The sequence below is a fragment of the Esox lucius genome, chromosome 11, assembly GCF_011004845.1.
Source record: "Esox lucius isolate fEsoLuc1 chromosome 11, fEsoLuc1.pri, whole genome shotgun sequence".
NCBI lineage: Eukaryota > Metazoa > Chordata > Actinopteri > Esociformes > Esocidae > Esox > Esox lucius.
Genome location: NC_047579.1, coordinates 36,397,811 through 36,422,264, shown reverse-complemented (window position 1 = coordinate 36,422,264; position 24,454 = coordinate 36,397,811). Strand labels below are relative to the sequence as shown.

Genomic DNA, 24,454 nt, shown 5'->3' with positions numbered 1-24,454 from the left:
GTATAAACTAAATATTAGCAATAGCAATGTCTTTCACTTGTGTAAATAACCATTTTAAAACTGAAGTCCCTGAAAACAGAGCTGAATGAGCTACAATAATATAACTTCACCGTAGTAGAAACTACAGTTCAATGTCAAAAGTCTGGGTAAGCCTACCCAGAAATCCGTGTGTAGAAATATTATCAGTACAAATAATTTTTTTAAATATCAGTCAATTATTTGTTTTAAACAAAGAAATGTAGATAACAAATTAAACTACCAAGCTAAAACCTAATCATTTAACAAAACTATAAAACAGGCATTATTGTTACTTACAGTCCAGAGAAGAGTGCACTGGTCTCTTTTAGCAGATCAGTAGCAATATAGGAAAGATAACCTCTTTATATCAATGGACAAAATCAGCAAATTAGCAATCACCACACCTTTTTTAAAGACAACTCACATGTATAATCAGTTTTCCTTCTCTTTTTTACTTTCATCTGACTATATGTCTCTTTAACATGAGCATTAGGTCTTCTGTACAGAATAAAATGTGGGGGTCTGGATTCTGTGTTTTGGTTCTGCAAACACAGCTCACATTTTTGGAACAATGAAAACGGCAAGGTATTGTTGCCATGGCTGAATGATTTGACTCTTGTTGCCAATATCAGACCACTCTACTAAGGGAGATAATTTCTCAAAGGGCAATTTCACCAGAGCTCACCTTCTAAATGTACTAATTACAAAGATTAGCAATGATACATTTGTGGCATAAACACAACATATCCTCAACACAATCTAGTTTGAATTTGAATAAAACAAGGCTCCTTTGCATTATATGTAACTGTAACAGATTTTACAAACAACAAGCTCTAGACATTATGGATCCATTTCTCCCGCTTATACTATATCAGTAATTTACTGTATATAATTAATACACATTTACCAGTTGAAATAAAGTTTCCAAAGATAATTTCCTTCCGAGAAAGTGAATTCACTGCTTGCCCAACAGATTACATAAAGGGCAACTGCACTGCTTTGATTCATCGTATCAGTCCATAGCTTTAGGCTGCAAAGTTTATAGCCTAGCCAAAGGGTATTAGGTAACCTGAACACCACAACACCACCCTAGAAAGAGCAGGGCAGGATGGGGTTCTACTCATTAGGGCAGGATGGGGTTCTACTCATTAGGGCAGGATGGGGTCCTACTCATTAGGGCAGGATGGGGTTCTCCTCAGCAGGGCAGCAAGGAGTGAAGGGAGAGAAGACAGCATTACTTAATTGTTCTTTGGGAATGTTTTATTTTCAACTGGGAAGCGAAAATTCAAAGACAGAATTCCACATTTCCAGTAGACATGTAGTTTTTCTATACTTGGAAATAGGTGATACCATTTTAGAGAGGGCTGTGATAAAAAAAAAAAATCCTTACTCGTATCAAGTGACATCTTAGGAGTGCGAACAAATGTTTCAGGGTATACTGATATCAAATCATACAAAAACATTAGCTGCAGTTAACGTTAAAAAAGATTTCAGACCTTGTAGATAGTTGGTTTCAGATGTGGTAATGGTAGATGCATATTCAATGTTTTTCACTACATTTTCCAAACATGACAGGTTAGAAAGGGGTGGGTTGATTTGGAAATGAAAATCACTAATGAGATCAAACATATGATTAAACGATACATTGAGAGTTGTTAAGGCCGTTAGCGGTATACATTAATTTTCCAGGGAAGGTCATCTTAACAATGATATATCCAGGGCTGTAAGATCGGCAAGCCTCTTAAGGGATTCATTTCATTAAAAGATCAATTAAAACGTTTCAGTGACTGTACGTTTTAAAAATCTCCTCTGATATCATGTACGTAATTGTGTTGCAAATTCAAGTTTTCAGGTTTGACTAAACCTTCCATGAAAGCACCATCAAAACAAAAAAATGTGTTACTTTGAGGATATAAATAATTTGAACTCTGGCTGTATCAACTGTCATTTCGGGCAGGTTATTTGGACGCTGCCACAAATGAAAAGCAACGCGACGTCCTCCATTGTAAAAAAAAAATCCCCCAGACCAATGAAATTCTTGCGTTGTTTTAACATTCCCAAGTCTCACAACAGAATCAACACACGTACGCAATTTTTTATTGTCTTTTATTTTCCTACGCTTCAGCATGTCATGATGACCTTTCTTTAACGGGATTCACATTCACAGCTGTTGTTTCAAAGCTCCAGCTCAATCTTCACATCCATCTTGGCCTTGTAGGGCTCCAGCAGAGGGCGCACCTCCTCAGAGAGGAACCTGGCCACCTTAGAGAACAGAGAGATGAAGTGTGTTCGTGTATCAGTGAGTGATTCAGTGGTACCTCAAAATGATAGCACAATACTCTCAGTTGGTGAAAAACTATGATGATGGGAGGGGGTCTATTGTACCTGCTGGGGGGCGCGGCCAACAAAAGTCTTGGGGTCCAGGATGTTGTCCAGATGACCCAGTATGGGAGCAAAGTAAGAGTCGGCCTGGACCCTGGACAGGAGGTCGTTGTCACCTCCCTCCTGTTTAACCACGGCTGCAGCCTGCTGGGATAGCACACGGATCTTCTCATGGCAGTCCTGGAGAAGAACACAGGCATGGGATGAAAGGCTGTTACTGTGGGAGAACACAGTCATGGGATGAAGGGCTATTACTGTGGGAGAACACCGGCAGGGGATGAAAGGCTGTTACTGTGGGAGAACACCGGCAGGGGATGAAGGGCTGTTACTGTGGGAGAACACAGGCATGGGATGAAGGGCTGTTACTGTGGGAGAACACAGGCATGGGATGAAGGGCTGTTACTGTGGGAGAACACAGGCAGGGGATGAAAGGCTGTTACTGTGGGAGAACACAGGCAGGGGATGAAAGGCTGTTACTGTGGGAGAACACAGGCAGGGGATGAAGGACTGTTTATATGTGGGAGAACACAGGCATGGGATGAAGGGCTGTTACTGTGGGAGAACACAGGCATGGGATGAAGGGCTGTTACCGTGGGAGAACACAGGCATGGGATGAAGGGCTGTTACTGTGGGAGAACACAGGCATGGGATGAAGGGCTGTTTATATGTGGGAGAACACAGGCATGGGATGAAGGGCTGTTACTGTGGGAGAACACAGGCATGGGATGAAGGGCTGTTACTGTGGGAGAACACAGGCATGGGATGAAGGGCTGTTACTGTGGGAGAACACAGGCATGGGATGAAGGGCTGTTACTGTGGGAGAACACAGGCATGGGATGAAGGGCTGTTACTGTGGGAGAACACAGGCATGGGATGAAGGGCTGTTTATATGTGGGAGAACACAGGCATGGGATGAAGGGCTGTTACTGTGGGAGAACACAGGCATGGGATGAAGGGCTGTTACTGTGGGAGAACACAGGCATGGGATGAAGGGCTGTTACTGTGGGAGAACACAGGCAGGAGAGGGACAGTTACAATGTGATAAGACAGGCAGTAGAGGGACTGTTACTCTGTGATGTGGTCCTGCTGTTCTAGAAGGTTTAATAAGGATGTTGCCCTGTTGTTCTAGAAAGTTTAATAAGGATTTTGTTCTGCTGGTCTCGAAAGATTAATAAAATGTTGTCCAACTGTAGAAGGTGTACCTGTCTGTTGCCTCCAGTCTTCACCATAGACATTATGATGTTCTCTGTAGCCATGAAGGGCAGCTCCTGACGGATGTGTCTCTCTATAACCTGAGGTAGAAAGACAGAGTGAGAAATAAACAGAGACAGAGAGAGAGAGACAGAGAGAGAGAGAAATAAACAGAGAGAGTGAGAGCACGAGAGAGAGAGACCAAAATCCAAACCCATTTAAAACTAGAACCGCCAGGCCTTTCACGCTCCCAGAATTTGTGTGTGTTGGTCTTATGTAACATTTGAATTAAAAAATTAATAAATACATTTTTACTTTATTGCCCATGTTAAACATTACAGGCAATTTTACAATCCAAACAAAAACCCACACCTGTACATCTACAGTCCCTCAATAACAGTTTGAAGCAACAAAACATTTAAAAAGTAAAACCAACAAAAAGTGGTCACCTTGTGGTTGATCTTCGTACAACCCATATATTGACTGTATAAAGGCAAGATAAATAAAGCACAGTATATCACAGTATGTTCAAATTATTATTATAGATCAAGGCCTAGAATGACATGAGTCCATCTTCTTACCAACAGTGGTACTTTCAACTGTATCACAGCAGTCATATTTTCCATTGTAGAGACCGGTTTGATTCTTTGTTTCCGCTCAGCTATTGTAGGGGAGCTAGGCTTCATCCAATTAATAGTGATCATTTTTCTTGCAATCATTAATAAAATATGTAACTTGTAGCGATGGTCCTTAGAAAGCAAGTTTTCCAGTGTTTTCTCCAGTAGGAAAAGCAACGGGTCCAGAGGGAAATCCCTCCTGAAGATGTTGTCCACTTCCACTTCAATGTCTTTCCAGTATGTCTGTATCACAGAGCAGTCCCAGAATATGTGAGTATGATCCCCCACCATACCGCAGTTCCTCCAGCAGGTGTTAGGGGCATTGTTTTTATAATTGTTCCATTTCCCATTCATTTTTAATATGAAATGTGTTGTCCGAGGTTTCTCTCATAAGACTCTTATAGATACGTGATATTTCATGCTTTGTTGATACCACTTGTTGACTAATATGTATAAAATACTGTTCAACTTCATTTGGATTTCTTTTAAGACTGTCCCAGTCGGTGTGTTTTGTGATGTAGTGTCGTATTTGTAGGCATCTATACAAGTCATTTGAGGGCAAGTCAAACTTTGCAATCATTTTCGCAACTTCAGGAAATGTGTTGTTTTCAAACAGCTGATTTTCAAACACCAACTCCTTAGAATTTTGTTTTGAATTTATTTTGATGAAGTCGAAGGTAAAATAGGTTAGACTATCAAATAAATATCAAATAAATTACCCATGATTTGCAGTATTTAGGCCTAAAAGCACGGATGCTTGATAACACAACAAAATAATGGCAAAGGACAAAATACACAAATCCATAGAAAACAAATCGATTGATTCAAGAGTGTGTAGACTATTGTATTGTTCTACAAAGACATAAGCTTGGACATATAGCAACACAGCCATTGCTTAAAGTAAAAACAATATCATTTGACAGTCTATTTGGATATACACCGATCAGCAATAACATTATGACCACTGACAGGTGGGGTGAATAACACTGATAATCTATCAAAAGTGGTCCAAGGAAGGAAAAGCTGTGAACCGGTGACTGGGTCATGGGCGGCCAAGTCTCGACCCACATGGGAAGCGAAGGCTGGCCAGTGTGGTCCGAGCCAACAGACCAACTACTGTAGCTCAAATTGCTTAAAAAGTTAATGCTGGTACTGAAAGGTTTCAGAACACATATGGGGCAGCATAGCTGAAGACCAGTCAGGGTCCCCATGCTGACCCATGTACCACTGCTGAAAGCGCCTACAATGGGCACGTGAGCATCAGAACTGGACCACAGAGAAATGGAAGAATGTGTCCTGGTCTGATGAATCATGTTTCCTTTCACATCACGTGGATGGCCGGGTGCGTTGTGCATTGCTTAACGTGAAAACACATGGGACCAGGATGCACTATGAGAAGGAGTCAAGCTGGCAAAGGCAGTTTGATGCTTTGGGCAATGTTCTGGTGGGAAACCTTGGGTCCTGCCATTCATGTGGTTTTTACTTTGACACGTACCACCTACCTGAGCATTGTTGAAGACCTTGCGCACCCTTTCATGGCAACGATATTCACTGATGGCATTGGCCTCTTTCAGCAGAATAATACGCCCTGCCACAAAGCAAAAATGGTTTGAGGAACACAACAACGAATTCAAGGTGTTGACTTAGCCTCCAAATTCACCAGATCTCGATTAAATCAAGCATCTTTGGGATGTGCTGGACAAACAGGTCCGATCCATGAAGGCCCCACCTCGCAATTTACAGGACTTCAAGGATCTGCTGCTAATGTCTTGGTGCCAGATACCACAGCACACCTTCAGAGGTCTAGTGGAGTCCATGCCTCAATGGGTCAGGGCTGTTTTGGCGGCAAAAGTGGGACCTGTACAATATTAGGCAGGTGGTCATAATGTTATGGCTGATTGGTGTATTATCTAAGAAAACATAGGAATAAGACTTCTGACACTTTGATTTCAGGATCCATGTCTGATCCTCCGTCTGACTACATCGACATTTTTCAGCATCTGCAACACGGTCAACACATCCAGTCATTGGGTTCGATTTACCACGTCTAGTTGACAATAACAAACCGAACCCAGTGTCTGAATTGCTCATCGACTTAAGATCATATAGAGTTTCCAGCCTCACCATCATTCTTCATAATTCAATCACTTTCAATCAAAAAAGTGAATTGTCTCTAAATAGTTTCCTGTTTTTAATTTTAGAATTCTGGCACAGACTTTTGGCGGTCCTAGTGTTAAAAGAAAAGATTGTCAACCCTTCCATAACAAAGTCCTCATCTACCTAGTGATTCATCAAGCAAAGAAGCTCATTAATCAGTTGGTCCTGGAGCTGATCAGAAACCCAACCGAACCCCACAGAGCAGAACAAACCCGATCATTTGAAAAGAAGAGGGGGTCTTAAGTTGTGCTCCAAAGTTTTCATACCCCTGAGAATTGGTAATATAGGTACCATTTGTAAAAATAAAAAAAACGAGTGAGCAGGCAAAACACTTATTTCTTATGGGATTCATGTTCAACTGTAGGTCATAATAGAATGGCACAACCATAAAACAAAACATGGCAACAAAGAAAATAAAATAATATTTGTGAGGCATGTTAAGGTGTTGTAACTGCGTTTTTTGTGGCATTGGCGCAGTAAAGGCTTCTTTCTGGCACCTCGAACATGCAGCTCATTTTTGTTCAAGTATCATTGTATTGTGCTCCTTGAAACCACCACAGTCTTTTTTTTCCTGTGGGTTTTTCTTAATATCCCGAACAATTCTTCTGGCAGTTTTAGTTGAAAGATTTTTTGGTCTACCTGACCTTGGGGATTGGTATCAAGAGATACTAGAATTTTTTACTTCTTAATAAGTGACTGAAAAGTACTTACTGGCATTTACAAGGCTTTGGATGTCTTTTTATATCCATTTCCATCTTTATAATGTTCCATTACCTTGTTACACAGGTCTTTTCACAGTGCTTTTCTGCTCCCTATGGCTCAGTATCTAGCCTGCTCAGTGCATCCACGTGAGAGCTAACAAAATCATTGACTATTTATACACAGACACTAATTGCAATTTAAAAAGCCACAGGTGTGGGAAGTTAACCTTTGATTGCCATTTTCCACCTGTGTTTGTCACCTTATGTGTCTGTAAGAAGGCCAAACATTCAAGGGTATGTACAGTTTTGATCAGAGACATTTGGGCGATTTCTTTTATCATTATGATTTAAAAAGGAGCAAATAACTATGTAATAATGAATTGCTCGATCAGTCATATTTTCCAAATCAATGCCAAAATGTCACAATTTCTGCCAGGGTATGCAAACTTATGAGCACAACTGTATTTGACGCATTGGAAGGAATTGACCAAAAAAAATTTTTTTTAAATGAATAGTTACCTTTCCCTAAACAGACAATACACTGCGGCAAAATAACAGACCACTGTGACAGAACCAAAATTAAGAAAATTGGCCTGGCTATTGAAAGAGGCCAGCGTATACAGACATGACACTCAAGAGAAGACAGATTGTGTACCCAGTGCCCACCAAAATGAGGTGGAAACAGAGCTGCACTTCCTAACCAGAGCTGCTAACCCCATTTGCTTCGGCAATGTAAACAAATATCTCCCTTTCCAATAAAGCCTTTTAAATAGAAATATAAAAATTGACAGGCAAAGAGTCAGACAGGCAGAGAGGCAAATAACTTACAAGTAGTGCTGTGTTTGTCAATGTCAAGGTGGGTGTTTCTATGTAAGGCCTGTTAACACAGTGGAAATTACCCTCCAGGTCTTAATGTCTTCATCCAATATGATATTTTTTACAGTGGTCTTCGTCTTCAGCTGCCTACTAATACAAACAACTCAAAACTAATCAATCAATCAAATGTATTTATAAAGCCCTTTTTACAACAGCAGTTGTCACAAAGTGCTTTTACAAAAACACCCGGCCTTAAACCCCAAGGAGCAAATAACAGTAGTGTTAAATTTCAGTGGCTAGGAAAAACTCCCTAAGAAGGCCGAAATTTAGGAAGAAATCTAGAGAGGACCCAGGCTCAGAGGGATGACCAGTCCGCTTCTGGCTGTGCCGGGGGAAATATTAAGAGTCCAATTGGAATAATTAATAAATGCATGTGGGCTAAATCCAGAGTCTATTTAAATTTAGACCAGGTCAGAAGCATCACCAAATGGACAAGGACAGGGACAACATGGGGGAGACCACCCAGCATACCTTAGGGTAGACCACCAGGCCCTCAGCGACGTTCTGCAGGGTGCTGAGGATGATGTCAGCGGTGAGGAAAGACTCCGGCAGAGAGATCCTCCGGTTGGCACTGTCGTCCAGCGTGCGCTCCAGCCACTGGACCGAGGCGGTCTGCAGCGGGTCGGCGAGCAGCGCTATCAGGTGGCGAGCCAGACTACAACAGCGCTCACAGCGCATCGGGTTCCTCTTGTAGGGCATGGCACTGGAGCCTGGGAGGGAGCAATGACAGGTCGGAAACAAAAACTAGCCAAGAGTTGACTCAGGTTTACTGAATGGTGTTTCATTGGACGTGAAGATCAGGAGATCCCTCCCCTCTTTTCCTTCAAAGGGGGTTTGAGAAAGGCTAAGAACAATATTTGAGATTCACCCCAACCTTTGGATTAAGAGGGATGCGTGGATCGATTTCCTTGTTGTGACTCACCGATCTGTTCCTTCTCGAAAGGCTCCTCAATCTCCTTGAGGTTAGCCAGCAGGCGGATGTCAGTGCAGATCTGAGGACGAGAGCACAGTTGGATTACCTGTTGGTCCTTCCACAACCAAACAACTAGGACACACTGTTTCGTATTTGACCGATTGGTAAATTATGGTGGATCTTTATTAGAGCCAGTCCAACCATCAAAATTTCAATCATACTCCTTAAAGGATGTTTCTTCATTTTTTTTTTGAAGGTATGGACATTGGGACATTATAAGGATTCATTCATGGTCAGTCAGACTCACTGCGTAACAAGCTATCAAGATTGACAATGTTTGCAGAAGTTAAATTATAGATTTTTAGTCACTGTTTGTAAAAGCTATGCTGTTTAAGCCAAGATGGGAGTGGGAATATTGGCTCCTTGGATTCAAATTTACAGGCAAACTGAGGTATGATAGTGCCTCATGCACATAAACAACATTTTACACAAACAGTAAAAAAATATATAATTGTCAATTGCAAAATTCTGCATCTGTAATGTGCTACCATTCACGTACAGATGAAACAGCAGGTTCGTTCAACCGATGACATCATCAGTCGAAGTAGCCTCTCTCTATAACAACATATATTTAAAAGGAATCCACAAAGATGAAAGGCACTAAAAGCCCCCCCCCCCCCCCCCCCCCCCCAAAATATACCGATGAGGCTCACCTTGTGGATGGTGGCTCCCATGCTGGCCAGGTGAGAGAGTGAGTCGATGTCCACCTTACGACTGTATGTCTGCCCAGTCACCAGGTAGGCCCTGAGAGGACAGAATCACGTGGTTCAAGGAAACAACACTTCTGGGTAGAATCTAATCCTGTTAACCACTGAGGGACTTCAGAGCACCCCCCTGAGGGACTTCAGAGCACCCCCCTGAGGGACTTCAGAGCACCCCCCGGACAACAAAACTCACTTCTTAAAGCCCGCCATCTCAGTGACCATTCTGTCCAGCTCCTCCACCTAGTTGAGCCAGAAAACAGGATTCTGAGGATCACCGTCAATGACTCAGCAAGCAGACATTTAACGTTATAACATATTGTTATAATTAAATAATAAGGCACAAAGTGGGTGTGGTATACGGCCAATACACCACAGCTAAGAGCTATTCTTAGGCAGGATGCGTCGCAGAGTGCCTGAGCGCTTTATTGAAAATTATTATCATATTATTAACTGGTTACCAACGTAATTAGATGGTGAAAGTGATGTCATATCCGCAGCATCCGGTATATACCCAGCTATCAACCAATCAGCATTCAGGATTGAACAGTGTCTGAACCGGGCTCACCTTCTCATGGTCACCCTGAAAGAGTTGCAGGAAGCTGGCCTGAGTACCAGTGGTGCCCTTCACCCCCCGGAAACGCAGGTCGTCCCGGGCTCTCTGGAGGTTACGCATGTCCATCACCAGATCCTGGAGCCACAGACAGGCTCTCTTGCCTACTGTGGTCAACTGGGCCGGCCTGGTACCGGAAAGAAGTGGGGGAGAGCTCATGGTTGGTTCTACGTTTATACAGCTCCAGCCGTTTCATCTCCCTCAGAGAGGGTGCAGCCTGAGACAAGGTGCTGCTTTACATTGATGTACTTCTATTGAATTAAAACAGCGCTTCCCAAAACAGTCCAGAGGAGGAAAACCGGTGGTGTCCCAACTCACTGATAATGTGTGAAGCCCAGGGTGGGGAGGTCCGCGTATTTCTCGGCAAAGTTTGCTAGCCTGTCGATCACTCTGGCCAGCTATGAATACAATAGAAACATTTATACATGACAAAATGCCACTACAGAAGTGACTATGTGCTACTACGTTTTTAAACATGTCAAGCTACAAGCTTTAACTTACCTTGGGCAGGAGAATGTCAAAACCGTCACGGAGCATGATCAAATCCTAAAAAGAAAAAGTCAGCATGTCATTCATTATGCATAATAAATTCCAATCCATAGCTTTTGCCATGGGCCCTGTGCCCTATAGCCTTGTGTATAACCAACACAAAGTTACCCACTGGGCCCTGGGCCCTATAGCCTTGTGTATAACCAACACAAAGTTACCCACTGGGCCCTGGGCCCTATAGCCTTGTGTATAACCAACACAAAGTTACCCACTGGGCCCTGTGCCCTATAGCCTTGTGTATAACCAACACAAAGTTACCCACTGGGCCCTGTGCCCTATAGCCTTGTGTATAACCAACACAAAGTTACCCACTGGGCCCTGGGCCCTATAGCCTTGTGTATAACCAACACAAAGTTACCCACTGGGCCCTGTGCCCTATAGCCTTGTGTATAACCAACACAAAGTTACCCACTGGGCCCTGGGCCCTATAGCCTTGTGTATAACCAACACAAAGTTACCCACTGGGCCCTGTGCCCTATAGCCTTGTGTATAACCAACACAAAGTTACCCACTGGGCCCTGGGCCCTATAGCCTTGTGTATAACCAACACAAAGTTACCCACTGGGCCCTGTGCCCTATAGCCTTGTGTATAACCAACACAAAGTTACCCACTGGGCCCTGTGCCCTATAGCCTTGTGTATAACCAACACAAAGTTACCCACTGGGCCCTGGGCCCTATAGCCTTGTGTATAACCAACACAAAGTTACCCACTGGGCCCTGGGCCCTATAGCCTTGTGTATAACCAACACAAAGTTACCCACTGGGCCCTGGGCCCTATAGCCTTGTGTATAACCAACACAAAGTTACCCACTGGGCCCTGTGCCCTATAGCCTTGTGTATAACCAACACAAAGTTACCCACTGGGCCCTGTGCCCTATAGCCTTGTGTATAACCAACACAAAGTTACCCACTGGGCCCTGGGCCCTATAGCCTTGTGTATAACCAACACAAAGTTACCCACTGGGCCCTGTGCCCTATAGCCTTGTGTATAACCAACACAAAGTTACCCACTGGGCCCTGGGCCCTATAGCCTTGTGTATAACCAACACAGAGAAAAGCTTAGTCTGCCGATCAGAGGATTGGTAACATTACGCGCTCCAACCACCTCAGATGGGAGAGACTGGGCCTTACCGTGTTGTCTCCCACGTAACAGGAAGTAGCGCCCAGGTGGATGATGGAAGCTGCGAGAGGGCAGCAGTGTGCGAAGGTATGGACGTGGGCCATTACGTCGTGCCGCAGCTTGCGCTCCTCCTCGGCCGCCATGGCAAAGTCGATGTCCTCGGCGTGGCTCTCCATCTCAGCCACCTGGGCCTCGGTGACCGGCAGGCCGAGAGCCTGGGGGGGAGAGGGGAAGAAGGGGGTTCACAAGGAGCAGACGGACAGCCGGGAGGATCGCGGTGAGGACAAGAGGGGCGTGGGGGAGTTCCTACCTGATACTACAGGGCCCAATGTAAACAGCTTCTCTCATTGGAGGTGTCTGTCTCCTACACTGGTGACATTTCAGAGAAATGGCTAGCTGCTTTATTTCTTTAAACCTTTCATCGGGCTGTTAAATAGGTTGTTTACATGGGCATAATTTATTAGTAGAATCACTAACATACCTCAGTGGACCACGAAATTCGAAAGAGAGTGGTTTTGATAACATGGGACATCAAATTCCACTGTGTACACAATTTTTTGAGAACCTTTTTAGCTGGACAACAAAACAGCCAATCTAAACTGCCCACTGCCTTCCATTTCAACAGTAAGAAACCCTTTAAATTAAGCAGATTTCTGGGTAGATAGGCGACGAGTAAGAAGAGCAGGTTCCACAATTCAACAAATTGAAAAGGTTAAGAAGAACGCAAAAAAGGAAAGTGAAGGGAAGTGGCTAATTTAACTCACAGGGTCCGGCTCCTATTACCCTGACATTTTTGGCCAGGCTATTTTAGATACGGAGTTGATTGCAGATACACTGTAGCCCTGCGTGGCTCCTTGTGCTCTGACCAAACAAACATTTTGATGTGGAAACACTGCACGAGCACATTGGTTTTCATGACCACACATGATTCAAATGTTGACTAAGCTGCAAGCAAACAGCAGAACAGTGAGAATTCACTGCCACAACCACCACAAGCAGCTCTGTGCTTGTCAGCTAAACTTCTAGAAATCCATACAGGACAGGGCCGATATCCTTCCACAACTAGTCAATTTTCTCTTGTTTCCTAACAGATCAGATGAGCAGAAGCATGTGACAGAGCCCCGTCTAATGATTATTACACACACACAAACTGCTTGCTTGTAAATTAGAAGAGTTGTGGCCCTCATTTGGGACTATAAGCTAATCAAACACGTGGTTCTTTTCCTGTAGTGTTTGCTGGACAGTATATATATATATATCTTTTAGCAGGGGTTCAACATTAATGATGGCCCGCCAGTACACAGACAGTCATTTAAATTCATAGTACCATATTAAAACATTTGTTTGTCATCTTTGTCACTCTCCCCGCTTCAGTTTTCGCTTGTACGCACATACACATTTTTCTGTACCTCTTCTTTTCCCTCCAGCCCAGAGGCAGGATAAGATGAATGAGGGGTCATTTTCAATATATGAGGGTGCCTATCTAAATCACAGGTGTCCACCAACAGAACTCCCCTCCAGACGTTATGTCTGAACATGACGTGTGACTGTGAATACCAGACCAAGTCTAATTCATATGCCGTCTGCTCTGGGAAACAGAACAGGGGGCCCAATTTCTATCCCACATTTCTACCCCATTTGCCCTCCCGTGGCACCAGGCCCGTTTTCCCCTGTGTGGTACAGTATCAATGTCGGCTTTGTGACCAACAAAAGTCTGTTTTGACCAATCATAGTTCATAGTGCATTCTAGAGCGGCACTCAAATATGGCATCGTACCATGCAAAGCAAATGTGATTGTTGTTGTTCTCACAGAAAAAACGGATTCCTTGGCAGGAAAACCAATAAGGGCAGACACTTACTGCCGTACATCGTGCGTTCCTGGCAAAAGCCACTAAGCCAGGGTCAAGGGAACGACCAACAGCCGAAAACATGCTCTTAGATCCCGGCAGGATGTAGTGTGTATCGCAGTCAAACAGGCTGTTGAGAAACCTGTGGCTGCACCAATGAAAGTCTGCCGGCTCTGAAAGAATGAGGCGACACATAGCCAAACTGAAAAACTAATTACGACGTCTTTCTCGTTGTGAATAGGAAGAAACCATTCACGGACTACGTCCACAACATAGTCCGTGAATACGGATGGAGAAACCACACGGACATGGCTTGTCGACACTGTCATGCATAATAACTACGCCCACCTATCCATTTAGTAGCAGTGACACACAAGAAGCCAGTCAACCGAGTAGTGTGACTAGCCGACCTGTTGGATTTAATGTGTATTGTGCCTTATTTATGTAACCATAAATATATTAACGCAATTATTATATTTTTAAGCTTTAATGTCACATCAAATGCAAATATGCAAATGCAAATATATGCAAATATGATTTTACGTTACATCATACAGAAAGCAGCCATAACATTATGACCACCTGCCTAATATTGTGTAGGTCCCCCACCAAAACAGCCCTGACCCATCAAAGCATGGACTCCACTAGACCTCTGAAGGTGTGCTGTGGTATCTGGCACAAAGATGGTACCAGCAGATCCTATAAGTCCTGTAATTTGCAAGGTGGGGCCTCCATGGATCGAACCGGATGGTCCAGCACATCCCACAGATGCTAAATTGGATTGAGATCTGGGGAATTTGGAGGCTAAGTCAACACCTTGAACTGGTTGTTGTGTTCCTCAAACCATTCTAGAACTATTTTTGCCTTGTGGCAGAGCTCATTATCCAGCTGAGAGGCCAATGCCATCAGGGAATACTGTTGCCATGGGAGGGTGCACATGGTCTGCAACAATGTTCAGGTAGGTGGTACATGTGAAAGTAACATCCACATGAATGGCAGGAGGTTTCCCAGCAGAACATTGCCCAAAGCATCACACTGTCTTTGCCAGCTTGCCTCCTTCCCAAAGTGCATCCTGGTGCCATGTGTTCTCCAGTTAAGCGACGCACACGCAACTGGGCATCCACGTGATGTAAAAGGAAACGTGATTCATCAGACCAGGCCACCTTCTTCCATTGCTCCGTGGTCCAGTTCTGATGCTCACTTTCGGGAGACAGGGGCACCCTGACTGGTCCGCAGCTATGCAGCCCCATACGCAACAAACTGTGATGCAGTGTGTTCTGACACCTTTCTATCAGTACCAGCATTAATTTCTTCAGCAATTTGAGCTACAGGAGCTTGTCTGTTGGATTGGACCACACGGGCCTTCGTTCCCCAGGTGCATCAGTGAGCCTTGGCCATCCATGACCCTGTCGCCGGTTCACCACTTTCCCTTCTTTGTACCACTTTTGATAGGTACTGACCAATGCAGACCGGGAACACCCCAGAAAGGCTGCAAATTTGGAGATGTTCTGACCCAGTCGTCTAGCCATCACAATTTGCCCCTTGTCAAAGTCACTCAGATACTTACCCTTGCCCATTTTTCCGGAATCTAAAACATGAACATTGAGGACAGAATGTTCACTTGCTGCCTAATATGTCCCATCCACTGACAGGTGCCATGATAAACTGTGGTATCAATGAATATTCGGATGATTTCATATTTACATTCAATACTTCTATACAATACAATTGTAGTGTTTTTTATTCAGTTCGGGACAGTTAGAATCCGTCCGGGACAGGAGATTTCAGACCAACTGGCCGCATAGGGACACTGAGAAAAGTCTTATCACATGACACTGCACTACAGCTGTGCAGCTGCTTGGCTAAACCTCTTATTTAAACGGTCCTAAACGGCCGACATGCTAAAGTTCCTTCACAGCAGCCGGGGGTTCACCTATATTTAGAACATGGAACTTGATAACTTTGTCAAAGACGCTAAGTTCATATAAACTTTGATAGAAAGCGCGATTATTTTGAGGTGGAGACACCAACTAGCAAAATAAATAGACCAGTGAATGCATGTTCATTCACATCAATATATCATACCTTTTCAGCTTTTGCCAGGTAGATCCACAGTTTCCTCCACGTCGTGAATTTCTTCCTGTCACTGAAGTTATAGGCCATTTCCTTGCTGGCATAACGTGACACCAGGGGAGAACGATACTTATTAAACTCTTCTCCAGATTCCTCCATGACTGGAAGATGTTTTACAAGCGTACTAAGACTGCACGTTCACCCAGGATACAACTTGCCAGCGCACAACAAGAGACTACTGTCCTCTCATGTACTATTGCCGTAGCGTTTGCGACCGTATACGACACTTTAATATGACGCACGGTAGTAATTTCACGCATAGAGAAGGATAGAAAACCGTGCAGCTAAAGTAACGAAGAAATGGTAAGTGAAGGCATCTTCCACTTTTATGTTGTCAAGTGAGACTTACAATTTCATAATTTTTTGATGGCAACGTTTAACATAACTCCAGTTGGGTCAACTGGAAGACTCAGCCAACGAAATATACTAGTAAAGGGGAAAAAATCTGGTTTAACTAATAAAAATATAATAACAGTAATCTTAGCACTGTATTTTAAATACTGTTTCTAAACTGTTTGAATAAGATATTAATAATTATCCGTCTTCCCTCGTGTATTCCGTCTCCCACATGTATATTTAATGTATTTTATAAATAGCGCTGTGGGGGATTCTCACAGCTGTTACCACGGTAACGTCAAAGAGGCGCTGCAGAAGAAGCAGAGCCAGCCATGTTCTGTAAGGAAGCCGCTCCCCCGTCTACTTACCGTCAATATGACGACGCATTTATTTTTTACTTTCCGTCTAAATTGCAGTTCTTCTCTCGGGAAGTTTAATAAAAAACGGGAGTTGTAGTGAGGATGGGGCAAGATTGTCAGAAAGACATACGGATAGGGACAAGAAAAGTGGAGAAAGAGTGTTAGACAGCAGGAGTCAGACAGAGAGGGTGTGTGGGTGTTGTAAGGCATGGGGGTGTGTGCGAGATGTTTATTGATAGAATAAGATTTAGGATGTCAGAGAACACGAGAAAGAGAGACAGTCATGAAGAGGAAACCTATTTAACTGTTAGCATCTTGTGGACCTGTTAAGATCCACGATGCAACCCGCTGAGACTGTCCCCTTGAAGAGCAAACAATAAAATCAGCGAGGTGGTGAGAATAAAAACAAGAAGGTTCAGACAAGATGGCTACAGTCTCTTCTGGCTCTGTATTTTGTACCGGTAGGTGAAATTAGTTCTAGACCTCTGCTCCTCTCATGTTTGCCTACAGGTATCGGTCAGTTTTACCGCTCTATTCTCTGTCCAACTGACAGTATCATAACGACTAAACAGGGTAGCATCTGTTGCTGTTCTCTTACTACCTTTTAACATTTGCAAATGGAGAGCTGAACTGGAGAGTCAAAACAGCTGTCAGTTGTTGTCATCCCCGACAGGTGAACCCGTTTGTCATTTCCCGGAGCGCCGGCTTTTGTTGCTGGGAGGGGCAGGAGCTGGCAAGAGCACCGCTGGCAACACCATCCTAGGTGAGGAGGTCTTCCAGACCGGGACAGAGACCCTTGAGAGCTCCGTTGGCCATGGGGAGGTCTGTGGGAGGCGGATCACCGTGGTGGACACCCCAGGCTGGGGTACACCCCAAGAATCACCGGGTGCTGGCCCTGGTCACCGGCCAGAGGGGGCTGGCAAGGAGGGACCCTGCGTCGGTGCCACCCTTTGTCCCCCAGGGCCCCACGCGCTTCTGCTGGTTATCCCGGTGTTGCAGCCCTTCACCGAAGGCCACAGGAAGGAGGCCGAGGAGCATCTGGGTCAACTAGGAGGAGGGGTCTGGAGGTCCACCGTGGTCCTGTTCACTGGGGTGGACCAGTTACCTGAGGGGACGTTTGTGGAGGAGTTCATAGCCGCTACGGGGAAGCCCCTACTGGAGCTGATGGAGAGGTGTGGCAACAGATACCACGTCCTGAATAGTGGACCACAGCAGAGTGGAGATGATGTGGTGAACACCCAGGTTCAGGAGCTGCTGGAGAAGGTGGAGGAGCTGGTAAAGGACAACCATGGCTTGTATTTTGCCGTGAACGAACTGATTCTGATGGAGGAGGGGCAAGCAAGAAAGGCGGTGGAGGAGAGGAGGCTGAGAGAGGAGCGGGAAGAGAAGGAGAGGCAGCGGCTTCGAATGATTGGAGGGCCTCCCAGAGGTGACCAGCTCTTATCAGTCTTCTCTTACAAGGAGGGTTTATATGTTAGTACTCATTGGAGAACCCTTGACAAATGTTCTACTTGAAAACTAAAATGTTTCTTTATTGGGTTTTTCCTTTAGAACACCTGAAGAACTGTTTTCAGATCTAGATGGAAAGTTATTTAATTAGACTGTTGTGTACTTGGCATCATAGTTAATACAAGTTGTAAGCAAATAGCGTCCATGTTAAACAGCTCAATATCTGTTTCTCCCACACAGAGCTCAGGGTCCTGTTGCTGGGCTGGAAAGGAGTTGGGAAGAGTTCAGTGGGAAACACTCTCCTGGGCCATAGGGCCTTTGAGTCGGGGACAGAGACTCAGCAGAGCCTGAGGAGGCAGGCGGAGGTGGCCGGACGCCGGGTCACTGTCGTGGACACCCCCGGCTGGGACTGGTTCTCTCTCAGACGCACCCCGAAACACATCCGACAGGAGTCAAAGCGTGGGGCCGCCCTTCTTCGTCCGGGCCCCCACACCCTCCTCCTGGTGCTGCCCATCATCTCCACCCTTACTGTCCGCAAGAGGCGGACCCTGGAGGCCCACCTGGAGGGTCTGTTTGGTGACAACGCGTGCCTCCACACCATGGTGCTGTTCAGCTGCGGGGATTGGCTGGGACGCCTGCCCGTCGAGGAGCACATTCAGAGGGGAGGGCGGGAGCTCCACAGGTTGTTGGAATACTGCGGGAACTATTATCACGTGATGGACAGCAAGCGGCCGGGGAAGGACCCGGGCAACGTCTCAGATCTTCTGGACAAAATAGAGGAAATGATCAGAGAGAACGGCGAGGAGGCCTTCCTGCCCGTGTCCAGTGAGTATGTCTTAAATGATGCTGAATCGCGTCATTCTTTCTTCTGAGCTTCACGTATGTCTTTGTGATTAGGTTTTTTGCCACAGATTGGAACCTGCTGCTAACAGCCAGTTCACCCTACCTGGTATGGTCATGTTGACCAGGCACAGTGGGCCCTCACATCTTCCTGCTCCACTGCCACATCATCCATAGGGATGCAAAATTCCAGGAAATCGGCCTAAAATTCAGATATAAAGATTTCGGGAATCCTAATATTTTGTTCACAATTCTGGACAACGTGGGCGTTTTGGGAGATAAACATCAAATAATCGCTCTGCCATTTGTAGATTTGGGAGCATGTTGCATTTTGACTGTAGGGATGTAGATCCGGGTTAGGGTTACATTTTTCCACAACTGCGTAATCTGATGTTTTACAGTGGAAGAAGACAGCCCTGGGTCGTCTCAGGACAACACACCAGAAGAGGACTGTAGCCGAGGATGCCACCTCCAGTAGCAGCAAAGGAGATTATGGAGTGCCCAGTGAGACAACGCTTGGCATGGTCCACGCCAAAACCCTGCCCACTTCAAAGGGACTCAGTGTGGAACCTGTACTAGTAAACCGTTGGTTTCAGAAAGGGTCACTGTATCTGGTTCTAAACATTCTGTAAGATATAAACCTCAAGTAGAGTTTCGCCTTTGAGGGGGGGTGAGGCGGCTAAACACCTGGGACGGTCATTGCATGGGCTGTTGTCACGAGGATGTGGTCTAGTCATATTGACAAACCTGTAATGAAGATGGGGTACAGTGTAAGTCCAGTATGTAAACAAATATCAGTTGTACTTCATTCAGGCTCTGGTTTTGTCACATCTTGTCTACTATGTAGCAGAATGGTGCAGCGGAGCCAGGAGAGAACTAGCCAAGCCTCCACTGGCCTAAAGCAAAAGCTGCCAGCATTGGCCATAGTTTGCGAATGTAAAACTAGACATTACAGTACCTGCTTCTTTTCCATAGTCTTTTTTTCAATATCATTGCAATAAAGACGCTACATTTTCCACATAATCAAATACCCCATGCATAGATGACATTAATTAAGTCAACAGCAAAATGTAAGTATATAAAAAACGTATTACACAATGAGGACTGTGATGATAGATGTGCACACACAAACACACAGCCGTAATCTACACATCCGTTTTAGTAGTATTTTTAATGTGTGTGACTGTTCTGGTCTATCAGTGTTTTTTTAATTTGACATGTTTTGCATGGACCCCAGGAAGACCAGCTGTTACAACAAGAGCTCACTTGATGAATCCAAATAAATAAACCAAAACATATTATCAAGGAATGGAAAATAAAGAACAATAAACTTGCATACTCCACACTCTAGCATGCAGAGGTGAGCAACATTTACAATTACAAAATACAATCACCAAATCACTTTGAAAAATGCAATGTATCAAAATAAAATTCTAAATAAGAGTTTTCAGCCTCATAATGGATTCCTTTACTTTCAGTGACACTTCTTTGGTCCTCGTGTTGATAGGCACCAATAGCAAACTCCAAATACGTTTGCCACTCTAAAAAGTGGGCTTTAAAAAACACATGCTCTTCTTATGGATGAAAATACTTACAAATTAAAGCTGACAGTGTACACTTTAATGAAATAGTCATTACAAATTGTTTCATTACAAATCCAATGTGTACAGAGCCCTTAAAAAAATATTAATATGTAAAAAAACAACTTTTGGAGTTCACTGTAAAAACTGGGTGAATTAATTAATGACTCCAATTTTTATTTAAAGGATTTGGGTATTTTTTGGTGATATCCAGCCAGCGGTGTGCACCCCTTTCATTACCAACACCTCTTGCAGATTACATGAAAACACCCTTTCCAGAATCTTGAGTCCGAATGGCTTGAAGTCCGGTGTCTGGCAGACTAGGGGCAAACACACTGAGGGACGACCGGGATAGAGCCTCCGATGTGGGTGGCAGAATGCTTTCAAACAAATCACCTGTAAAGGCCCCAGCCAATTGTAAGCAAGCAAGCAAGTTTATTTATATAGCACAAATCATACATAGAAGCAATTCAATGTGCTTTACAATGAAAAGAAAAGTATAAAAATGCAATAGAATACAGAACATTTACACAGAGTTTATTCCTCTATAGCACCAGAACTTGCATTACATAAAAATAATTTAACAATTGGTAAAACACAGAACATTTTATTAGAATAAAAATGAAATAAAAACATGATTGAATAAAACATCATAATAATAAAACGTAGAATAATAAAATAGAATAGAATAGAATAAATAGAATAAAAACTAAATTCAAACATAGAAGCAATTCAGTGTTTTAACTTGGATTTAAAAATGGATACGTTTGGGGCATGTCTAAGATCTTCTGGTAGTTTATCCAGTTGTGTGCAGCATATCTGATAAATACATCTTGACCATGTTTAGTTTGGACTCTGGGCTCTACTACCTGACCTGTGTTCATGGATCTAAGAGCCCTGCTTGGTTTATACTCTTCAAACATATCAGAAATGTATTCAGGGCCTAAACCATTCAGTGATTTATAGACTAATTGCACCACTTTAAAATCTGTTCTGTAACTGACTGGAAGCCAGTGCAATGATTTAAGAACTGGAGTGATGTGCTGTGTTCTCTTGGTCCTGGTTAACATTTTAGCAGCAGCATTCTGAATGAGCTGCAGCTGTTTTACAGTCTTTTGGGGGAGTCCAGTTAAGAGGCCATTATAGTAGTCAACCCTACTAGAGATAAAAGCATGGATGTACTTCTCTTGGTCTTTTTGGGACACCAAGCCCTTGATTCTGGCTACATTTTTAAGATGATAGAATGCTGTTTTGGTGACAGCTTTGATATGACTGTTGATCCTGAGATCTGAGTCCATCAGATCAGACTTGGTCCCTGGTTTTTAGGGACAGAGAATCCAGCTCATTACTAATACTAGTTCTCAATTTTTTTTGCAAAACACAATAATCTTTGTTTTATCTTAGTTTAATTGTGGACAATTTTGTTTCATCCAGGTATTTATGTGCTCTATACAGTGACACAGGGAGTCTATTGTTGTCATACGGTTTGAGAGACATATATATATTTGAGTATCATCTGCATAGATTTGGTAGTTAATGTTGTTGTTCTGTAGAATTTGGCCTAGAGGTAGAATATAGAGATTGAACAGAAGCGGATCACAAACTGATCCCTGGGGAACTCTGCATGTCATAGCCACCCTATCAGATTGCCAATGGTGACAAAGTAACTGCAGCCATCTAAATAAGACCTGAACCAGCTAAGGACTGTCCCAGAGAGTTTTACCCAATTTTCCAGCCTATCTATAAGTGTTCTATGATCTACAGTGTCAAATGCAGCACTGAGATCTAATAGAACCAGAACTGTTATTTTATCCAAATCAATATTCAGCCAAATATCATTTAAAACTTTTATCAGAGCTGTTTCAGTACTGTGGTGAGGTCAGAAACCTGACAGAAATTTGTCTAAGAGACCACTTGTGTTCACAAAATTACTGAGTTGATCGAAGGCAACCTTCTCAATGATCTTGGCTATAAAAGGGAGATTTCATACAGGTCTATAGTTGTTCAGTATAGATGCATCCAGTGTTTTCTTTTTTAAAAGAGGCTTAAAGTCTTGGTGGCCGTAGTTACAGTACAGTGTCATTGTTTGACTGTGTAATTTTAATAGTCCGTTTAACACTTTTTTCACTAAAGAAACACGCACATTTATTACATGAAATGTTGCTGTCTGGCCCTGCGGAACTTATTGTTGAAGCTACCAAGGCTTTGTTCATAGATGTCATAGTGGATTTGAAGTTTAGTTTTCCTCCACTTACATTACACTTTCCTAAATTCTCTTTTCAGGGCGCTTACCATCATGGTGGTTCTCCATGGTGTTTTCTGTTTGCTCATAGTTTTCTTTACCTTTACCAGTCCAACACAATCCACGACATTCAATATGTTGGCATTACAATTATCAAGGAGTATATCAACTGACTCTGCACTTATTGTTGGAGTGAGCTATGGCCTCCATAAACTGAGCATTGGTACTCTCATGAATGTACCTTTTCTTTAAAGAAACATTGTTTACTTGAACATCCGGGTGGATCAGTGATTCAAAGATGACACAGAAATGATCAGACAGGGCCAAGTGTTTAACAGTGACAGAGGAAATATCGAGAGCTTTAGAAATTTAACCAGCTCTAGAATGTGGCCTCGAGTGTGTGTTTCACATGTGGAATGAGATCAAAAGTGTCAAGTAGTGCAAAATGTTCTTTGGTATTATTGCTGTATTATTATCTATGTGGATGTTAAAATCCCCTGTAATAATAAACAAGTCATAATCAACAGATATAGTTCAGCAAAATCATCAATAACATTTGCAGAATTTCGAGGAGGTCTGTAAACTGTTAAAAACTACATTTTGGGAGAATATAACCACATTGTTTGGGTCCTGTCTCTTTGGGAACAATAGCACTACAGTCTTCTGTTAGCCACGTGAGAAACAGAAAATCTAGGTTGTAGGATATTATAGTGTCATTTACAGAAAATGATCTGTTGGTGAGAGATCTGATATTAAGTAAACCAGCTTAATAGAGATAATAGGGGGTCCTGGACTAGTAGGTTGACATGTTACAGATAACAGATTAGACAGGTTTTCTTCATAAGTTGCATGCACTCGATTCCTTCTATTTCAAATCAACACAGGAATAGAGATACTGGATCCCGGCTTGTTCTCAAGACAGTCGGCATTGCTATCTTTACAATAACAGGGACCCAAAGTACATCTGTGCTCTGTGGAGATAAAGGACAAGGTTGTTTACGATATCGCAGTTGTCTAAGCAATCATTTTAAATGGGGGGGGGGCATAGGGAAAGATGATCTCTGCTCTCTTTGGGTAGAACTGGGAGAGAGGGTGAGTGTGGTGGAGGGGGGAGGGTGGGTGTGGTAGAGGGGGAGAGGGTGAGTGTGGTGGAGGGGGGGGTGGCAGTTGTTGTGTCCCCGTTTGGGAGCATTGGGTGATTTTAGTCAGAGGGTCAGGAGAGGGGGGGTGGATACTCTGCCTATGTGCTCTGTCCTTCATGCTTATCTTGTTTGGGAAAAGGCATTTCAAGAGCGTGACATATGTTGGCACCAAGAAGTCGGCATCCCATGATGTTGTACATATTTGTTTTTCATTTGTAGACAGAGAGATTAGTAAGTCAAGAATGGGCCACAGTGTCCCGTACTGTTTGGGGACCTGGAACTATCTGCTGAACTAGCTACACTGGACTTTGATCATGGGAAATATCGCCAATCAGGAAGGGCACTGGGGCCGTTGAGTTGGATTCCTTTGTTATGCCTTTAAAAAGGGGGGACTCACTACAGTTTAGTGACCTCACGTCATCGTTCCAAGTATCCAAGTCGACACTGCGCATGCGCCCCATGGGTGGAACCAGGCAGCCAGCCTGACCAGTGGAGCGACCGGATCCCGTTCTTGTGGGCCGGGGATGCACCGATGCGTTTCAGAGTCCACATATAACATCTCCCTTTCACATCCCCAGCTTGTGACAGCGACATGCCAAAGTGTGGGGCAAGACTTTTTCCATTGTG

The 24,454-nt window shown here is 43.7% G+C and overlaps 2 protein-coding genes across 2 annotated transcripts; one reads left to right on the top strand and one right to left on the bottom strand.

Annotated features, from left to right (window-relative positions):
* Positions 1-2,107: 2,107 nt before the first annotated feature.
* Positions 2,108-16,097, bottom strand: adsl (adenylosuccinate lyase). The gene is made up of 12 exons (XM_029123754.2): positions 15,832-16,097; positions 11,911-12,114; positions 10,731-10,775; positions 10,548-10,627; positions 10,185-10,356; positions 9,813-9,859; positions 9,569-9,659; positions 8,865-8,934; positions 8,414-8,652; positions 3,603-3,692; positions 2,404-2,580; positions 2,108-2,280 (listed from the first exon to the last, which is right to left on the bottom strand). The coding sequence occupies exons 1-12, from the start codon at positions 15,976-15,978 to the stop codon at positions 2,194-2,196; spliced, it is 1,449 nt and encodes a 482-aa protein (XP_028979587.1). The 5' UTR covers positions 15,979-16,097; the 3' UTR covers positions 2,108-2,193.
* Positions 16,098-16,506: 409 nt separating this feature from the next.
* Positions 16,507-20,306, top strand: si:dkey-110g7.8 (GTPase IMAP family member 8). The gene is made up of 4 exons (XM_010903153.4): positions 16,507-17,035; positions 17,248-18,003; positions 18,264-18,848; positions 19,265-20,306. The coding sequence occupies exons 1-4, from the start codon at positions 16,999-17,001 to the stop codon at positions 19,339-19,341; spliced, it is 1,455 nt and encodes a 484-aa protein (XP_010901455.2). The 5' UTR covers positions 16,507-16,998; the 3' UTR covers positions 19,342-20,306.
* Positions 20,307-24,454: the final 4,148 nt, after the last annotated feature.